The sequence below is a fragment of the Tachyglossus aculeatus genome, chromosome 6, assembly GCF_015852505.1.
Source record: "Tachyglossus aculeatus isolate mTacAcu1 chromosome 6, mTacAcu1.pri, whole genome shotgun sequence".
Lineage (NCBI taxonomy): Eukaryota > Metazoa > Chordata > Mammalia > Monotremata > Tachyglossidae > Tachyglossus > Tachyglossus aculeatus.
Window position 1 is genome coordinate 26,557,260 of NC_052071.1, and position 17,871 is coordinate 26,575,130.

The window sequence follows — 17,871 nt, forward strand, 5'->3', positions numbered from 1 at the left end:
ATATTCTAATGCTTGGGGTTTATGATACAGGCAGAACTAGGACTTGAACCCAGGTCTCTCGGTTCACCCTCTCCTGGGTGAACTGCGGGATTTGAAGAAAACCTATAAAATGCTAAGCTTCGGCAGGTCACCCAAGTACCTTTCACTGTTTTGCTGTTTTTGTTTTGTACTACATGAAAGTTCTGAGTCAGGTGATCTTTTTCCTGAATTTTCTAATTTTCATTCATGTGCGCTGTCTCCAAGAAAGCTTATAATGGGCAAATGATGTGCTTTCAAGGTCCCATATCAGAAAGCGAGTTTGTTAACCTTTTCGTCCTGTAAATGTGATTTTCAGTCACTCATGATATTGGACTTGCAACATGATCTAATGTATGATTCCACTTACAGCGATTCACATTTATGATCACAAGGAAAAGCTTACAAGTTCATAAATTCATGGGAAGCATATTCTACACCTAGCTAAGGTATAGTCACAATAGACTTAAATCTCATTGAGGATAAAAGACCAATAAAATCAACAGACCAAAAACAGAAAAGACTGGTCTCATTCACTTAAATTATAAAGAAGGTAGAAGTTTTGGAAGACAAGTTCATACAACAATTGGAATTTTCCAAAAGCATCTACAAATGAAAACGTTTTCGAAGGAAACTCCTAGAAAATCCCAATTCATCTAAAATTAGCTCATTTTAACATGTAGATGAAGTATTTAAAAGTAGAGATCAAAAAATAGGTTTTATTTTTTGTCAGGCATGAGGTCTAAACAATTTACCTTTAAAAATAAATCTGCAGAAACGAATTTTCAAGTAAATTAATGACATCCTAGAGATGTAAATGGTACTAATAAAAATGAGGTTCCAAATCTTAAACATTGTTCAAAAACCCTGCAAACCCACATTAAAATGTTCTTTAGAATCACCAAATTTCAGAAACATTGCCTAAAACCAAGTATGTGAAAAGTAGCCAATGCTCAAAATCATATTTTTGAAATTAATTTATCATGGTAGGAAATAGAAGTAATTAAAATATCCTCATAGTCATGGCTTTGTTACTTGAGATGAGTTCACTACACAATAAGTTGTTCCTGACATTTTCACTCAGGTGCAAAGCCCACCGAAATATGGAGAAATTTTGAAATCACTGGGTGTTTTCTCTGAATAAAAACAGCAAAATGAGATCCTCTCTGAAGGTTGCTCGGCTTGAGGAGTAAGCACAATGGATGAAATCCAAGGAACAGGCCTCTCTCAAAGTGTTGGTAATTACTTGTAAAAAAAAATACCTCTATATTAATTTGTGAAAAATCACATTCTCTCAGGTAAGTTCTTAAAAAGTAAAAGCAACTATGATGTCATAGAAGGGTATAAATTCAGGACTGCAAACACAGGGTTAAATGTGGATGCTTTTTTGAGATGTGCTCACATCCGTTAGCAGATGTCCGCATGGCTTCAAGGCAGGCATATAATTTGCTACACATGCTGCCATTGCATTTCAATAAACCATAGGCTCTGGACCCAGATGTGGAGAAGTTGGTAGGGTGTTCAAACATTCCCACGTGCTCGGTGACAAAATCAGTATAATCGTAAGTATATCCGTTTATTTCACTCTGCTGTTTTTCATTTGCATCAATGCTCTTACTCTTATCGACTGTGTATTTGCATTTTGTGTCTTTTTTATGGTATTTTTTTAAGCACTTCCTATGTGCCAAGCACTATTCTAAGTGCTGGAGTAGATACAAGCTAACCAGGTGGGACACAGTTCATGTCCCACATGGGGCTCAGAGTCTTAATCCCCATTTAACAGATGAGGTAACTGAGGCACTGAGCAGTGAAGTGATTTGCCCAAGGTCATACAGCAGACGAGTGGGAGAGGAGGGACTAGAAACTAGGTCCTTCCGTCTCCCAGGCCTGTGTTCTATCCATTAGAACACATCCTGTATATATGTATATATGTTTGTACATATTTATTACTCTATTTATTTATTTATTTTACTTGTACATATCTATTCTATTTCATTTTGTTAGTATGTTTGGTTTTGTTCTCCGTCTCCCCCTTTTAGACTGTGAGCCCGCTGTTGGGTAGGGACTGTCTCTATATGTTGCCAACTTGTACTTCCCAAGCGCGTAGTACAGTGCTCTGCACACAGTAAGTGCTCAATAAATACGATTGATTGATTGATTGATTAGGCCATCCTGGTTCTCATAAGAGACTGCTTCTTTTGCAGAGACTGCATCTTTTACTTTTATCAGATGTTCCTAAGGGCCTAGCAGAGCACCCTATTGATCACCAATTGGATTTCTGAGCGCTGAACACTGTACAAAGTGCTTGGGGGAATCCAACAGAAGCAAGTCACACAATACTTGCCTTCAATCTAAACTAACCTTTCCTGGTACTATAAGTACATAGTCTCTTCTCTGTCATCATCATCATCATCATCAATCGTATTTATTGAGCGCTTACTATGTGCAGAGCACTGTACTAAGCGCTTGGGAAGTACAAATTGGCAACATACAGAGACAGTCCCTACCCAACAGTGGGCTCACAGTCTAAAAGGGGGAGACAGAGAACAAAACCATACTAACAAAATAAAATAAATAGAATAGATATGTACAAATAAAATAAATAAATAGACCCCAAAGGGATCAAATCCACACTTTGTAACTGAGCATTGCTTAACTTTTAAATTAATAGTGCTAAATACTGACACATTGATAACTAGCCTTTGCTAATTAAAAAATTAAAGTAAAATGAGCAAGACTATTTCATGGAAGAGAGAGAGGGAAGGTGGCATAAAGTGTTAAATGCAATTTATATTACGTCTAAATAAGATTATTTAGCCATCCCTCCACTCACGGGAGTCACTTTATGACATCACTGTAACAAACAGTCAATTGCATTTATCGAGTGCTTACTGTGTGCAGGGCACTGTACAGCGCTTAGAACAGTGCCCAGCACATAGTAAGCGCTTAACAAATGCCATTATCATTATTATTATTACTAAGCACTTGGGAGAGTACAATATAACAGACACATTCCCAGTCTGCAATGAGTTTACTGTCTAGAGTGGGATGTTTTCATATTACACAGAGTGAATTGCCGGTGATGATAAAGAATGCTAAAAAAAATAGGTATTAAGGTTTATACTTGGGACCTGTAACATAAACTTTTTGAACGATTCATTTTTCCAAGGCAGATCAGTTGAAATTACCATTTAGATGATATGAAAGGTAATCTGCCTGAAAATTTCAAGAGCCCAGTCTATTTTAAAGGAAATTAATTGCCTATTAGAAATTAAATGCATATATTATCTTAAATTGAATGTATTTAATGTGCTAACTGCAAAGAGGATGATAATCTACCTTTTATTTAAATATGCAAATTAAGCAAGGTTATGAAATCTGGTAATGAATTTCATATATCCCAAAGCAGGAGTACTAGAGCCTATTATTAGAAATTACAGACTAATGACTAAACCATATATTGTAAAATCTGGTTCATAATGAATTTGCAGCAGATTGAAAATTGAACAGTTTGAGTGGGAGGGGTTTTTGCATTATTTACATACAGTGCTAGCAATCTAATTCAGATTGACTATTGTTTAAAAATGAGGGATTTCTTTTTCTAACACAAAAATAAACCAGTTCTGCCACAACCCCAATTTTAGAAGAGATTTCCCTTTCCTTCAAAGAGTGGAGAGTAGGAATCAAAAAAGAACATCCAGCCAAACTGCACCTGACCTTCTCAGAAATGAAAAACGGTAGTGCCAAGAAATTAGACTTTCCCTAGGGCCTCGGAAAACCAGCAAAATGATTTGCAAACACCTTCTAGAAAAGAAACAATCCGCAAAAACCACACACGAAATCTCCATGGTCTGGGGATTCCGAAGCCAGCAGTTCATCTACTCCATTCATCCCGCCAGCTTCAGCCACAGGATTTGGCCCATTTTAATGGAGTTACCAAATTGAAATGCTCAGTTTATTACTTTAATTCATTCAACCGTATTTACTGAGCGCTTACTGTGTGCAGAGCACCGTACTAAGCACTTGGAAAGCACAATTTGGCAACAGAGAGTACTTGAATGTCTTTTAATAATCGCTGTCCGGCAATGCTGATGAATGCAGCTTCAGCTACACCTTTGACTTCATCAGGTCAGCCTTGCCTTGTGCGAAACTGTTGTGGAAAATCATCAATCGTATTTATTGAGAGCTTACTGTGTGCAGAGCACTGTACTAAGCGTTTGGGAAGTACAAGTTGGCAACATATAGAGACAGTCCCTACCCAACAGTGGGCTCACAGTCTAAAGAGGCATCATCAGTCAACTGCAAGTCAAGCAACCTCCCAGGCCTCAGAGCTTGACTGACTGGGAGATTACGGTTGGGTAATGGCTTAACCTATATTTTGTCTTTTTAAAAAGGTATAAAAATACCTGCTTCTTTTCACTTAGTACTCTTTAGATTTTAGTGAAAAATCTTACCACTATTGGATGGCATGAGTTTAGAATTCAGTTCCAAATCCAGGATTTTCCTAGTATTGTTTGCTGTTTTTTGTTCTTCTAAACTTAAAGATAGGAAAAATATGTAACTGAGTCATCATCAATCATCAATCATATTTATTGAGCGCTTACTGTGTGCAGAGCACTGTACTAAGCGCTTGGGAAGTACAAGTTGGCAACAAATAGAGACAGTCCCTACCCAATAGTGGGCTCACAGTCTAAAGCATAAAAATTGTTTTAGGCAATTATTTTATTACATTCCAGGAAAAACACAATCAAAATGAGTGATAACTTTAATACCGAAAGAATCTTGCCAATTACCTTTATGAACAATTTTCAGTTTTTTGTATAGCAAATTATATTTAACAACAATTTTCAGTTGGAGTAGAATTAACTATTCCAGATATTTTTTCCAGTAACGTAAAATAGTCATTCCCTTCACTGACTGTTAGTTTCTTTAAAAAGTGTCAAATTCAATACTGTTTAGGCTTTCAGGAACAATTCTAACATAGTATGTTCAGTGAACTGAGATCGATAACAATTTTGAGAATTATTTATGGGAAGCAGTGTGGCTATGGGAAGTAGCGAGGCTTAGTGGAAAGATCCCATGGGCCTGGGTTCTAATACTGGCTCCACCACTGAGCTGCTGTGTGACCTTGGAAAAGTCACTTAACTTCTCTGTGCCGCAGTTTCCTCATCTGTAAAATGGGGATTCAATACCTGTTCTTCCTCCTGCTTACTCTGTGAGCTCCAAGTGGGATCTGATTATCCTAAATCTGCCCCAGGTGATAATACAGTGCATGGCATAAAACCAGGGCTTAACAGATACCAAAATTATTGCTTTTACTTACATATAAAAAGAATAAGTGAAAGTCATCTGGAACAGTAACCGAGGTTTTCTCCAACGCATGACTTTATTTACTTCTCCAAAGGGATCAGCTCTTTTGGGATATCTACCTGAAATATATCTTTTCCCCCTCTAGCAGGAATTGGTTCCAATAGCCATCTAGGATTTGAAACAGTAGTCAAGTATTTTTGGTCCAGGTTGGTCAATACAGCTTTATTTTCAAGTTCCACAATCTCTTCAGGAGATAGATTTTCTGGACACTTTGATGTCTCCTCAATGTCAACAAGCCCTGTGCATAAATACAGAAATCAAACACAGATACACAAAAATCAACAGTTTTCCATATGCTTTAAAACACCACTGTTATTTAAAAAAACAGGAAGACTATTATATGCTATTAAATAAATGAGTGTCAAGGTGTCGATGGTAGTCTGTAAACTCTATATGGGCAAGGAACGTCGTCATCATCATCATCATCAATGTGTCTGCTAATTCTGTTGTAATATACTCTCCCAAGCACTTGGTACAGTACTCTGCAACATAGTAACTGCTTTAATAAATACCGCTGATCAATTGATTGATTGTGGACAACAGTTTAACTGTTCTAGACTGTAAATATTACTATTCGTTAACACTACAGGTCCACCTCGTCCAAATCAAGTTCGTTCTAGCACGCTTTAATTCTGCCCTCTCCTCAACCTGGTACCATTATTGCTCCATTCATATTGTCTCCCATGTCCACTGTCCTCACCAGTAGTTTCGAAGTTTAACTCCCTTCTCAAGCATCCTGGACCCCGCCTCCCCCATCTGTTGCCCCAATGATACGGCCACGTACTTAATTGAGAAAATCGAAACTACCAGATGGGATCTCCATAAAAATCTCCCCTGCTTCTCTCCTGTCCCTCTCTCCTCCTGCCCTTTCTTCAACAATCCCATCTTTCCCAGCAATACCTTGAGAGATCTGCTCCCTTCTCTCAAAATCTAACCCCTCTAACCTGCATCTCTGACCTATCCCTTTGCACCTTGTCAAAGCAGTGGCCCTCTCCTTTCTCCCCTCCGTGACTGACATCATCAAGTGCTTCCTCTGTAACGGCTTCTTCCCTTCTGGTTTCAAACACGCTGATGTCTCCCCTATCCTAAAAGAACCTTCCCTTGTCCCCACAGCTCCCTCCTATCGTGCTTCTCCAAACTCCTTGAGCGAGTTGCCTGCACCTGCTGTCTCCCTTTCCTCTCCTCCATCTACTCCAATCTGAACGTGGGTTCTACTCCCGCCTCTGCCACTTGTCTCCTGTGTGACCTTGGGCAAGCCACTTAACTTCTCTGTGCCTCAGTAACCTCATCTATAAAATGGGGATTAAGACTATGAGCCCCACATGGGACAACCTACCTTGTATCTACCCTAGCGCTTAGAACAGTGCTTGGCACATAGTAAGCTCCCAACAAATACCGTAACTATTATTATTATTCACCCTCCCCTCCCCACCCTCGACCCCACAGATCTGTAATTTCTTTATTTTAATGTCTGTTTTCCCCTCTAGACTCTAAGCTCATTTTAAGCAGGGAGTGTGACTACCTACTCTGTTGTACTGTAGTTCCCAAGCACTACATACAACGCTCTGCACAGAATAAGCGCTCAATAAATCCCATCGATCGATTTACGCGAACTCGCCCAGTGGCTGGACAAAATATACAAGACCAACCAAACGGCAATAAAATAATTTTTGCAGGCTTCTCCCGCATCGTAATGTGGCTTGCCCTAGATGACTCATCTGTCAGCTACCACCAGGGAGACTTGGTACCAGTAATTTCTGAGACAGTTGATACAGAAGGGAAGAAAAGCATTAAAGGGCAAAAGAACACAGGGAACGTCTTCCCATAAAAAGAGATCCTTTACGGGAGGCTTCCGACTGTCCTGGGAATCTGCCCGAGGTAGCTCTACTCTCATTCCTGCTTGCCCAGGCTTTAGGGGCTGCTCTGAGCCCCCTGGGATGGCAAGAGGGTGGGAGGATAGGGCTGATGGAGCTGAACTGTCCATGAAGCATCCTTTCCTTGTGGGTAAGGAAATGTATTTTGTGCTTCTCTTCTATGCTCCCAAGCACTGCACCCAGGGAGGGGTGTGTATGTGCATGTGTCTCAATAGACAGCATTACAACTCTCATCACTAAATGTCAATCAGGGCTCCTGGATGCAGAACGAGCGTATACGGATCCCGAAACATTTCTATCCAAAGCAGCATAACCACTTGCTAATGCTTATTTGGCACTGAACGTTAGGGTCGACCTCTCAAAATTCATTTCAAAATTACTACAAGAAAGATTCTTTAAAAATGCAGTCTGGCTTCCTCAGGTCCGTCTAGTGAGTTGGAAGTGATCTTAATATCTGGCCTTTCATAAAATGAAGGACATAACTTGTCCTCAAATTCCCTTTGGTTCAGGCTGCTGTCTCTTTCATTCAAGATTAAGGTAGAGGGGTTAGAATTCAACTAAGGCACATGGAAAGGCATTTCTGCCACAAGAATGTAGTTGTGTACATGAAGAATTTCATGTTCTGGAAAAATCACATTACAGTAACCACTGACTCAGTGGCAATTAATGAATTATGGGGTAGATGGTTCCAAGTTACCACCATGACCAACATTTTTTGATACAAATTCCCACATTATCGTTAGGCCCACTATTAGTGGTATGCTTTACACTCTTGACACTCAATGCTATTTTACTGAAATATTGTAAATTGGCAAAAACACGAAGGAATGCTCAGTAAGGATGAAGTAGGGAATTGAAGCGGCATCTCGCCTTGTTAGACACCACATAACATGCCTATTTCTTGCTACACTGAATCTTCTTGTGTTGTGAGGTTGACTATTTCCTAGTTTCCATTGAGATATAATAATGGTAATAATAATAACTGTGGTATTTGTTAAGCACTTATTAAGTGCCAGGCTCTGGACTAAGTGCTGGGGTGGATACAAGCAAATTGGGTTGGATCCAGTCCCTGTCCCATGTGGGGCACACAGCCTCAACCCCCATTTTACAGATGAAATAACTGAGGCACAAAGAAGTGAAGTGACTTGCCCAAGATACCCAGCAGATAAGTGGTGGAGCTGGGATTAGAATCCATGACCTTCTGATTCCCAGGCCCACTGTGCCATGCTGCTTCCCAGTTATGTACTGAAAACCTTTTATAACAGAAATGGCTGTAGTTTCATTCTGTATCTGATACAAAGTTAGGCTATATGTGAATCAAGTGATTGTTTAGGAGGTAATTTATTCACCCCTGGCAGGATCAAATCCTAATCCTCATTTTGAAAGAAACTGAGAAGCAGCGTGGCTTAGTGGAAAGAGCCCGGGCTTTGGAGTCAGAGGTCACAGGTTCAAACCCCGGCTCTGCCAATTGTCAGCTGTGTGACTTTGGGCAAGTCACTTAACTTCTCTGGGCCTCAGTTACCTCATCTGGAAAATGGGGATTAAGACTGTGAGCCCCCCATGGGACAACCTGATCATCCTGTAACCACCCCAGTGCTTAGAACAGTGCTTTGCACATAATAAGCGCTTAGTAAATGCCATCATTATTATTATTATTATCTACCTATTGGCTCCTGAGTTGGTATATATGTTTTGGGTTATATAATATGTCAATATCACTCACCAGCAATAACACCTCTGCCAAATTTTTCCCCTTCTTGCAATAATGCCTGTACTTGAATGGGTGCCATCCCAAGCCTGTTCACCAGAATATCTTTCCAGGCTTCATCTTCCCAGTCTTTGTGAGCTATATGAATAGCAACGGTGTGGTTCTTGTGCTCTTCGAGGAAAGGACGCCAACGAGTTTCTATGGTTTTGACTCGGTTTAAAATCAACCCTGCATAGGGTTGCCGGAAAGAAAGGCAGCCAAATTTCATCTTCCTCAAGTAGCCTTTTCCTTTAACATTTTTCTGGTGTCCTGTTTGGAGAAGATAAAAAAAGATCATCTAAGCATAGCATACCCACTCTTAGATATGTCCTCTGTAACTTTCTAAAATAGATGCCAAGTACCGCTAAGGGTTGGGATAGACACAAGATAATCACATTGGTCAGTCCCTGTCCCACACAGGATTAATAATATAAGAAGTGGGGAGATCAGGTACTTTACCCCTATTTTACAAATAAACAGTTGGACCTACTGGGAAGAGCATGGGTTTAGGAGTCAAAGGACGTTGGTTCTAATCCTGCCCTCATCACTTGTGTGCTGTGTGACCTTGGGTAAGTCACTTCACTTCTGTGCCTCTGTTACCTCCTCTGTAAAATAAGCCTACGTGCCCTATGTGGGACAGGAAATGTGTCCAACTGGATTATAATAATAATAATAACAATGGCATTTGTTAAGCGCTTACTATGTGCAGAGCACTGTTCTAAGCGCTGGGGAGGATACAAGGTGATTAAGTTGTCCCACGTGGGGCTCACAGTCAATCCCCATTTTACAGATGAGGTAACTCTACCCCAGCCTTTAAGACAGTGCCTGGCACATAGTAAGTACTTAAAGATAGCACTAAAAAAAGAGGGGAAATGGAGGCACAGAAGGGCCAAAGCAGAGTGACTTGCTCAAAGTCACACAGCAGGCACGTGGTGTTGGCAGGATTAGAACCAAGGTTCTTCCGTCCCCCAGGCCCGGGCTCTATCCATCAGGCCACGCTGCTTCTCCAGCCAGCAGCCCGGACTAGGACCTGGGGAGGGGGGACAGATGATGATGATGGCATTTGTTAAGCGCTTACTATGTGCCAAGCACTGTTCTAAGCGCTGAGGTAGATACAAGGCCATCAGGTTGTCCCATGTGGGGCTCACAGTCTTCATCCCCATTTGATGGGTGATGTCACTGAGGCTGAGAAAAGTGAAGTGACTCGCCCAAGGTCACACAGCTGACGAGCAACAGGGGCGGGATTAACCCCCACGACCTCTGACTCCCAAGCCCGTGTTCTCACTATGCCACGCTGTTCCAAGCACTTGGGAGAGCACAGTACGGGGGGGGGGGGGGGGGGGGGGAGAGAGGAGAGAGAGAGGAGAGAGAGAGGAGAGAGAGAGGAGAGGGAGGGAGAGAGAGGGAGAAAGCGAGCCCCTCGGTCGGCCGCGCAGGCCTGGCCAGACTTGCGGGCCGGCGGCGGGCAACGAGCGGGACCGGAAAGCAAGGAGGGGGGAGGAGCGAGGAGGAAGAGGGGGGAGGGAGGAGGAGGGAGGAGGAAGAGGGAGGAGGAAGAGGGAGGAGGAGGGAGGGGGAGGAGGGAGGAAGGAGGAGGGGGGAGGGGGAGGAGGGAGGAAGGAGGAGGAGGGAGCAGGGGGGAGAAGGAGGAGGGGGAGGGAGGAGGAAGGAGAAGGAAGGAGGGAAGAGGAGGGAAGAGGGGGAGAAAGGAGGAGATGGGAGGGGAGGGGGGAGGAGATGGGAGGGGAGGGGGGGAAAAGGGAGGGGGAAGGGGAGGAGGAGGGAAGAGGAGGGGGAGGAGGGAGGGACGGGGAGAAGGGGGAGGAGGAGGAAGGGGGAGGAGGGAGGGGGAGAAGGGGGGAGAGGGGGGAGAAGCGGGGAGAAGGGAGGGAGGGAGGGGGGAGAAGGGAGGGAGAGGGAGGGGGAGAAGGGAGGGAAGGGGAGAAGGGAAGAGGGGGAAGGGAGAGGGGGAGGGAAGGGGAGAAAGGAGATGGGGAGGGAAGAGGGGGAAGGGAGGGGTGAGAAAGGAGGAGATGGGAGGGGGAAGGAGGGCAGGGAGGAAGGAGGGAAGGGAAGGGGGAAAGAAGGAAGAGGGGGAAGGAGGAGGAGGGAAGAGGGGAGAGGGGAGAGGGCAGAGGGAGGAGGAGGCAAGAGGGGAGAGGGCAGAGGAGGGAAGAGGGGAGAGGGCAGAGGGAGGAGGAGGGGGGAAGAGGGCAGAGGGAGGAGGAGGGGGGAAGAGGGCAGAGGGCAGAGGGAGGAGGAGGGGAGAGGGCAGAGGGAGGAGGAGGAAGAGGGCAGAGGGCAGAGGGAGGAGGAGGGGGAGGGAGAAAGGAAGAGGAAGGAGGAGGGAAGGGGGGGAGGAAGGGGAGAGGGAAGAGGAGGGAAGGGGGAGGGATAGAATGGGGGGGCAGGAGGGAAGGGGGAGGAAGGAAGAGGGAGGAGGGCGAGCGGATAGCGAGCCCGGGCGGGCCTTACCCGCCTTGGAGCAGGCAGGCCCGGCCGCCGCCCGGCCAAGGAAGGACCGAGCGGGCGGAGAGGGGCGGCACCTAACGGAGGGGGCCGCGCGGCCGGGGACCGGGGGCCGGGGGCCGGGGGGCGGGGGCCGGGCCTAGGGGCGGGGCCGGGGCCGGGGGGCGGGCCGGCGCCTAGGGGCCCTGGGCCGCCGCCTCGGACGACGGCCCGCTGATAGGCATCGTCATTATAATGATGGCAGTTATGAAGCGCTTACTAGGTGCCAAGCACTGTTCTGAGCGCTGGGGGGGGGGGGGGGGGGGGGATACAAGATGATCAGGTTGTCCCACGTGGGGCTCACAGTCTTCATCCCCACTTTACAGGGGAGGGAGCTGAGGCCCAGAGAAATGAAGTGACTTACCCAAAGTCACACAGCTGCCAAGCGGCGGAGCAGGGATTTAACAATAATAATAATAATAACGGTATTTGATAAGCGCTTACTATGTGCGAAGCACTGTTCTAAGCGCTGGGGGATAATAATAATAATATTGATAGCATTTATTAAGCGCTTACTAGGTGCAAAGCACTGCTCTAAGCGCAGGTTACAAAGTGATCAGGTTGTCCCACGTGGAGCTGACAGTCTTCGCCCCATTTTTACAGATGAGGGAACTGAGGCCCAGAGAAGTGAAGTGACTTGCCCAAAGTCACACAGCTGACAAGCGGCGGAGCAGGGATTTAAAAATAATAATAATAATGATAATGGTATTTGATAAGCGCTTGCTACGTGCGAAGCACTGTTCTAAGCGCTGGGGGATAATAATAATAATAATAATAATAGCATTTACTAAGCGCTTACTATGTGCAAAGCACTATTCTAACCGCCGGTTACAAAGTGATCAGGTTATCCCACGTGGAGCTCACAGTCTTCGTCCCCATTTTTACTGAGGACTGAGGCCCAGAGAAAGTGAAGTGACTTGCCCAAAGTCACACAGCTGACAAGTGGCGGAAGCAGAATTAGAACTCATGACCTCTGACTCCCAAGCCCTTGCTCTTTCCACTAAACCACGCTGCTTCCCACGCTGCTTCATTCATTCGTTCAATCGTATTTATTGAGCGCTTACTGGGGGCAGAGCACTGTACTAAGCGCTTGGAAAGTACAATTCGGCTCCCCGTCCCCAACCCCCCCGCCCTACCTCCTTCCCCTCCCCAAAGCACCTGTATATGTTTGTGCAGAGTTATTACTCTATTTTACTAGTGCATATTTACTATTCTATTTATTTTATTTTGTTAATGTTTTGTTCTGTTGTCTCTCTCCCCCTTCTAGACTGTAAGCCCGCTGTTGGGTAGGGACTGTCTCTATACGTTGCCAACTTGTACTTCCCAAGCGCTTAATACAGTGCTCTGCACACAGAAAGCGCTCAATAAATACGATTGATGATGATGATGAATAAATACGATTGAATGAATGAATTCGGCAACAGAGACAATCCCTACCCAACAACGGACTCCCAGTCTAAAAGGGAGGAGACAGACCACAAAACAAGTAGACAGGCATGAATAGCATCGATATAAATAAATAGAATTATAGATTATATACACATCATTAATAAAATAAATGGAATAATAAATATGTACATATATACACCAGTGCTGTGGGGCGAGGAGGGGGGCAGAGCAGGCCGAGGGAGTCGGGGCGATGGGGAGGGGAGGAGGAGCAGAGGAAAAGGGGGGCTCAGTCTGGGGAGGCCTCCTGGAGGAGGTGGGCTTTTGCTTGTTATATTGTAATAATAATAGTAATAATTTTGGTATTTGTTAAGCGCTTACTATGTGCCAAGCACTGTTCTAAGCACTGGGGGAGATTCAAGGTAATCAGGTTGTCCCACGTGGGGCTCACAGTCTTCATCCCCATTTTACAGAGGAGGGAACTGAGGCCCAGAGAAGTTTAGTGATTTTTCCCAAAATCACACAGCTGGTAAGTGGCTGAGCGGGATTAGAACCCACGACCTCTGACTCCCAAGCCTGCGCTCTTTCCACTGAGCCACGCTGCTTCTCTAAAGCGCTTAGTGCAGAGTTCTGCGCACAGTAAGCGCTCAATAAATATGACTGAATGAATGAACACTAAGCGCTAAATAAATATGATTGAATGAATGGCTGAATGAATGAATAAAAACAGTAGGCGCTCAATAAATACGATGGAGTGAATGGCTGAATGAATGAATGAACAGTAAGCGCTCAATAAATACGATGGAGTGAGTGGCTGAATGAATGAATGAACAGTAAGCGCTCATTAAATACGATGGAATGAATGGCTGAATGGATGAACAGTAGGCGCTCAATAAATGCGATGGAGTGAATGGCTGAATGAATGAATGAACAGTAAGCACTCAATAAATGCGATGGAGTGAATGGCTGAATGAATGAATGAACAGTAAGCGCTCATTAAATACGATGGAGTGAATAGCTGAATAAATGAATGAACAGTAAGTGCTCATTAAATACGATGGAGTGAATAGCTGAATGAATGAATGAACAGTAGGCGCTCAATAAATACGATGGAGTGAGTGGCTGAATGAATGAACAGTAGGCACTCAATAAATACGATGGAGTGAGTGGCTGAATGAATGAATGAACAGTAAGCACTCAATAAATACGATGGAATGAGTGGCTGAATTCATTCATTCAACTGTATTTATTGAGCACTTACTGTGTGCAGAGCACTGTACTAAGTGCTTGGGAAGTACAAGTTGGCAACATATAGAGACGGTCCCTAGCCAACAGCGGGCTCACAGGCTGAATGAATGAATGAATAGTCAGCGCTCAATAAATATGATGGAGTGAATGGCTGAATGAATGAATGAATGAACAGTAAGCACTCAATAAATACGATGGAGTGAATGGCTGAATGAATGAATGAACAGTAGGCACTCAATAAATACGATGGAGTGAATGGCTGAATGAATGAATGAACAGTAAGCACTCAATAAATATGACGGAGTGAATGGCTGAATGAATGAATGAACCGTAGGTGCTCAATAAATATGATGGAGTGAATGGCTGAATGAATGAACAGTAAGCGCTCAATAAATACAATGGAGTGAATGGCTGAATGAATGAATGAACAGTAAGCGCTCAATAAATAAGATGGAATGAGAGGCTGAATGAATGAATGAACAGTAAGTGCTCATTAAATACGATAGAGTGAATAGCTGAATGAATGAATGAACAGTAGGCGATCATTAAATACGATGGAGTGAATGGCTGAATGAATGAACAGTAAGCGCCCATTAAATACGATGGAGTGACTAGCTGAATGAATGAATGAATAGTAAGCGCTCATTAAATACGATGGAGTGAATAGCTGAATGAATGAATGAACAGTAGGCGCTCATTAAATACGATGGAGTGAATGGCTGAATGAATGAATGAACAGTAGGCGCTCATTAAATACGATGGAGTGAATAGCTGAATGAATGAACAGTAGGCGCTCATTAAATACGATGGAGTGACTGGCTGAATGAATGAATGAACAGTGAGCACTCAATAAATACAATGGAGTGAATTGCTGAATGAATGAATGAATAGTCAGCGCTCAATAAATACGATGGAGTGAATGGCTGAATGAATGAATGAACAGTAAGCGCTCAGTAAGTACGTTTGAATGAGTGAGAGTGAGTGAATTAATGAATGACTGGGTAGGGGCGGGGCGAGGTGGGGTTGCTGGCAGCTGATTGGTCAGGACGCTGCAAGGGGGATTTCCAGGCCACGTGGTGGTGGCCTCAGCTGACTTAAATTGACCCCAGTGGCTCTCCCATTCTCCCTGTTCATGAAAAGTCTCCTCCACCCCAGGCCTGGAAGACATGAATGGACCTTGGTTATTCTCCCAGGGCAGTGGTCTTGGTCCTTCCTAACTCCTCAGGCCTCCAGGGCAAAGGCTGGGACACCTCTTCCAGGTACAGGCATTTAAAGCCCCCAGAAATGGTCCCTATTTAGGGAAATACTATTTTCATTTCACTGGGGTGATGCTGGAGAGTTGATGGGAAGCTCTTTCTGTAACTTAATAATAATAATGGCATTTATTAAGCACTTATTACGTGCAAAGCACTGTTCTAAGCGCTGGGGAGGTTACAAGGTGATCAGGTTGTCCCACCGGGGGCTCACAGTCTTAATCCCCGTTTTACAGATGAGGTAAGTGAGGCACAGAGAAGTTAAGTGACTTACCCAAAGTCACACAGCTGACAAGGGGCAGAGTTGAGACTTAAATCCATGACCTCTGACTCCAAAGCCCCTGCTCTTTCCACTGAGCCACACTGCTTCTCGGGGACTGTTTTCTCTCTCTGTATCTATTTCATTTTTATGGTATTTGTTAAGTGCTTACTCTGTGCCAGTCACTGTACTAAGCGCTGGGGTAGATACAAGTTAATCAGGTTGGACACAGACCCCATCCTATAGAGAGCTCCCTGTCTTAATCCCCATTTTACAGATGAGGTAACCAAGGTACAAAGAAGTGAAGTGACTTGCCCAAGGTCACACAGTAGACACGTGACTGAGCAGGGATTACAACCCAAGTTCTTCTGAGTCCCAGGCCCGTGCTCTACCCATTGGGTGCACAGCTTCTCTGTAAATACTCTGAGTATTTTGGCACTTACTTTTTTTAGTTAAAAATGGATAGAGAGTGTATTGTGGGTCATTATTAGGAGATTCTGCTTTATACTGTTGTTTGGGGGAATATTATTTGCTTAATGGGGTTTGTATTTTGTAAAATGACATACCACGGTTGCGGGGGAGTCAAAGAACAACATGATAGTACAACATGCAGGTTCCTTTTTTCTGGCATTGCTGCTGTTGAGTTTCATGTGCCTGCTGCGAAGCGAAGTGAAATTAATATCTTTTTAACCTCACCCATGGAGCTGATAAGCAAGTTTTCAATTTGGGACATGATGGGGTGTGGGGAAGGCCCAATATCCAGACTTGGCTCCAAAGGGTAATAGCTGAAACCTAGTCCATTTTCCTCATGCTGGTGAATCAATGTAAAATGAAATTATTTGGATTTACCTGAAAATGGAATAACTTGACACTCTTTACTTTTCACTTTAATATTCCCTGTTAACAGGAAACAGCTCTTTACAGGTAGTTATGCCTTAATAAAATCGTTAGATTGTATTGCTTCAAAATGTCAGGGAGCATCAACTTTGAACTTTGAATTCCAAGCATGATGTTTGAATTCTCAACTTTGAAAATACTAATAACCGTATTAAATGCTTATGTGTTAAATTCTGGGATAGATGTATGGAGAATCACAGTACTGAGCTCACCGTGTAAGAGGGAGGGAGAACAGGTATTTTATCCCCATTTTGCAGATGAGGAAACTGAGGCCCAGAGAGGTTGTGGCACCCAAAAATCACACAGCAAGCGAGTGGCAGAGCCGGAACCAGAGCGTAGGTCTCTTGGCTTCCATTCCTGGGCTTTTCAAGAAGGCCTCACCTCATCGCCTCTCAATAGGAGGTGCATAAGCCAGAATTTATCCCAAAAGTTGCTGAGTTGGAAATATAATTGGTGGCTTTTTCTTTCTCTGAGTCTATGTTATTCCTTTGTTTAATTTTTAGATTTTGTTGAGCCTTCATTTCCCCCTCTACCCCTGCCATTTTCAACCACAACTACTAGTTTAGTCCATATTATACGCCCTATGCTGCATCAAAAAGTGAAAGAGAAAAGCCTGAGTAGGAGAGAAAGGAATGAAAACAGGATCCAAATTTTGTTAAACTTTATTTTTCCATCCTTTATTTTTTCCCCTCTCTCCCCATTCCCCCCCCCCCCCCCCCAGAAAACAAAGCCCTAGTTCTGAGCTGGAGTAGGGGGAACAAAACCCTTTTACTCTATTAGGAGCTCTGAAATAAAGGTGATGCAATGAACGTTTGCCAACTTTCACATCCATTCTTTAATGAAGATTATTCCTCCAGGTTCAAAGTGCAGCACTCTCACAAATAAGCCACAAAATATGGTTTCTCGGTGTGGCGTTCTGAAAAGTGAATTTTGATTATTGAAAAACAAAAAATTAAGGGGACTTCTTTTTGCTATTTCTGAATCAACTCTCAGTTCTACAAAATAGCTCTCCGTATCCACTACATTCCAGCTGGCACTCTACACCCCTCCCAAGTTCACCTTTTATCTGCACTTTTCTCTTTATTCTCCTGCCTCTTCCCTTTGTTCTCGCTGTTTCCCCAGCTTGTAACCTCCCCACCAAACCCATCAGACCACAACTTGCCCCATCTTCAGAGCCCCCGTAAAATTCCACCTACAGGAAACCTTCCTCCTAACATTAGCACTTATGTTTGTTTGGAATTTTCATTTGTATATTCAGTGACATATTCTCCCTCTTCATTGTAAAATACTTGAAAAACTTTCTTCTCTCCCCGT

At 43.8% G+C, this 17,871-nt stretch overlaps 1 protein-coding gene and 1 long non-coding RNA gene across 4 annotated transcripts in view; one reads left to right on the forward strand and one right to left on the reverse strand.

Annotated features, from left to right (window-relative positions):
* Window positions 1-834: 834 nt before the first annotated feature.
* LOC119929783 (protein EOLA1-like) lies at window positions 835-11,549 on the reverse strand. 3 transcript variants are annotated; one of them, XM_038748066.1, is made up of 4 exons: window positions 11,482-11,549; window positions 8,983-9,276; window positions 5,445-5,623; window positions 835-1,260 (listed from the first exon to the last, which is right to left on the reverse strand). In XM_038748066.1, exons 2-4 carry the CDS (start codon window positions 9,233-9,235, stop codon window positions 1,258-1,260), a joined length of 435 nt encoding a protein of 144 aa, XP_038603994.1. In that variant the 5' UTR covers window positions 9,236-9,276; window positions 11,482-11,549; the 3' UTR covers window positions 835-1,257. The 3 variants fall into 3 exon arrangements, with proteins under 3 accessions (XP_038603994.1, XP_038603993.1, XP_038603992.1); XM_038748065.1 differs by lacking the exon at window positions 835-1,260 and adding an exon at window positions 4,505-4,552; XM_038748064.1 differs by lacking the exon at window positions 835-1,260 and having other exon boundaries at window positions 5,314-5,623.
* LOC119929784 overlaps window positions 1,427-17,871 on the forward strand; it is a 52,162-nt gene continuing 35,717 nt past the window's right edge. Inside the window, exon 1 of the long non-coding RNA XR_005451590.1 lies at window positions 1,427-1,577. This is a non-coding gene — a long non-coding RNA (uncharacterized LOC119929784). The remainder of the gene's footprint in view (window positions 1,578-17,871) is intronic.

Bases quoted from the DNA above. Each gene is read 5' to 3' on its own strand.
- LOC119929783 (XM_038748064.1), bottom strand. From the start codon at position 9,235: ATGAAATTTGGCTGCCTTTCTTTCCGGCAACCCTATGCAGGGTTGATT. The intron at 5,624-8,982 runs GTGAGTGATATT...ATTTATGCACAG, and splicing joins TGGCAGAGGTGTTATTGCTG to GGCTTGTTGACATTGAGGAG.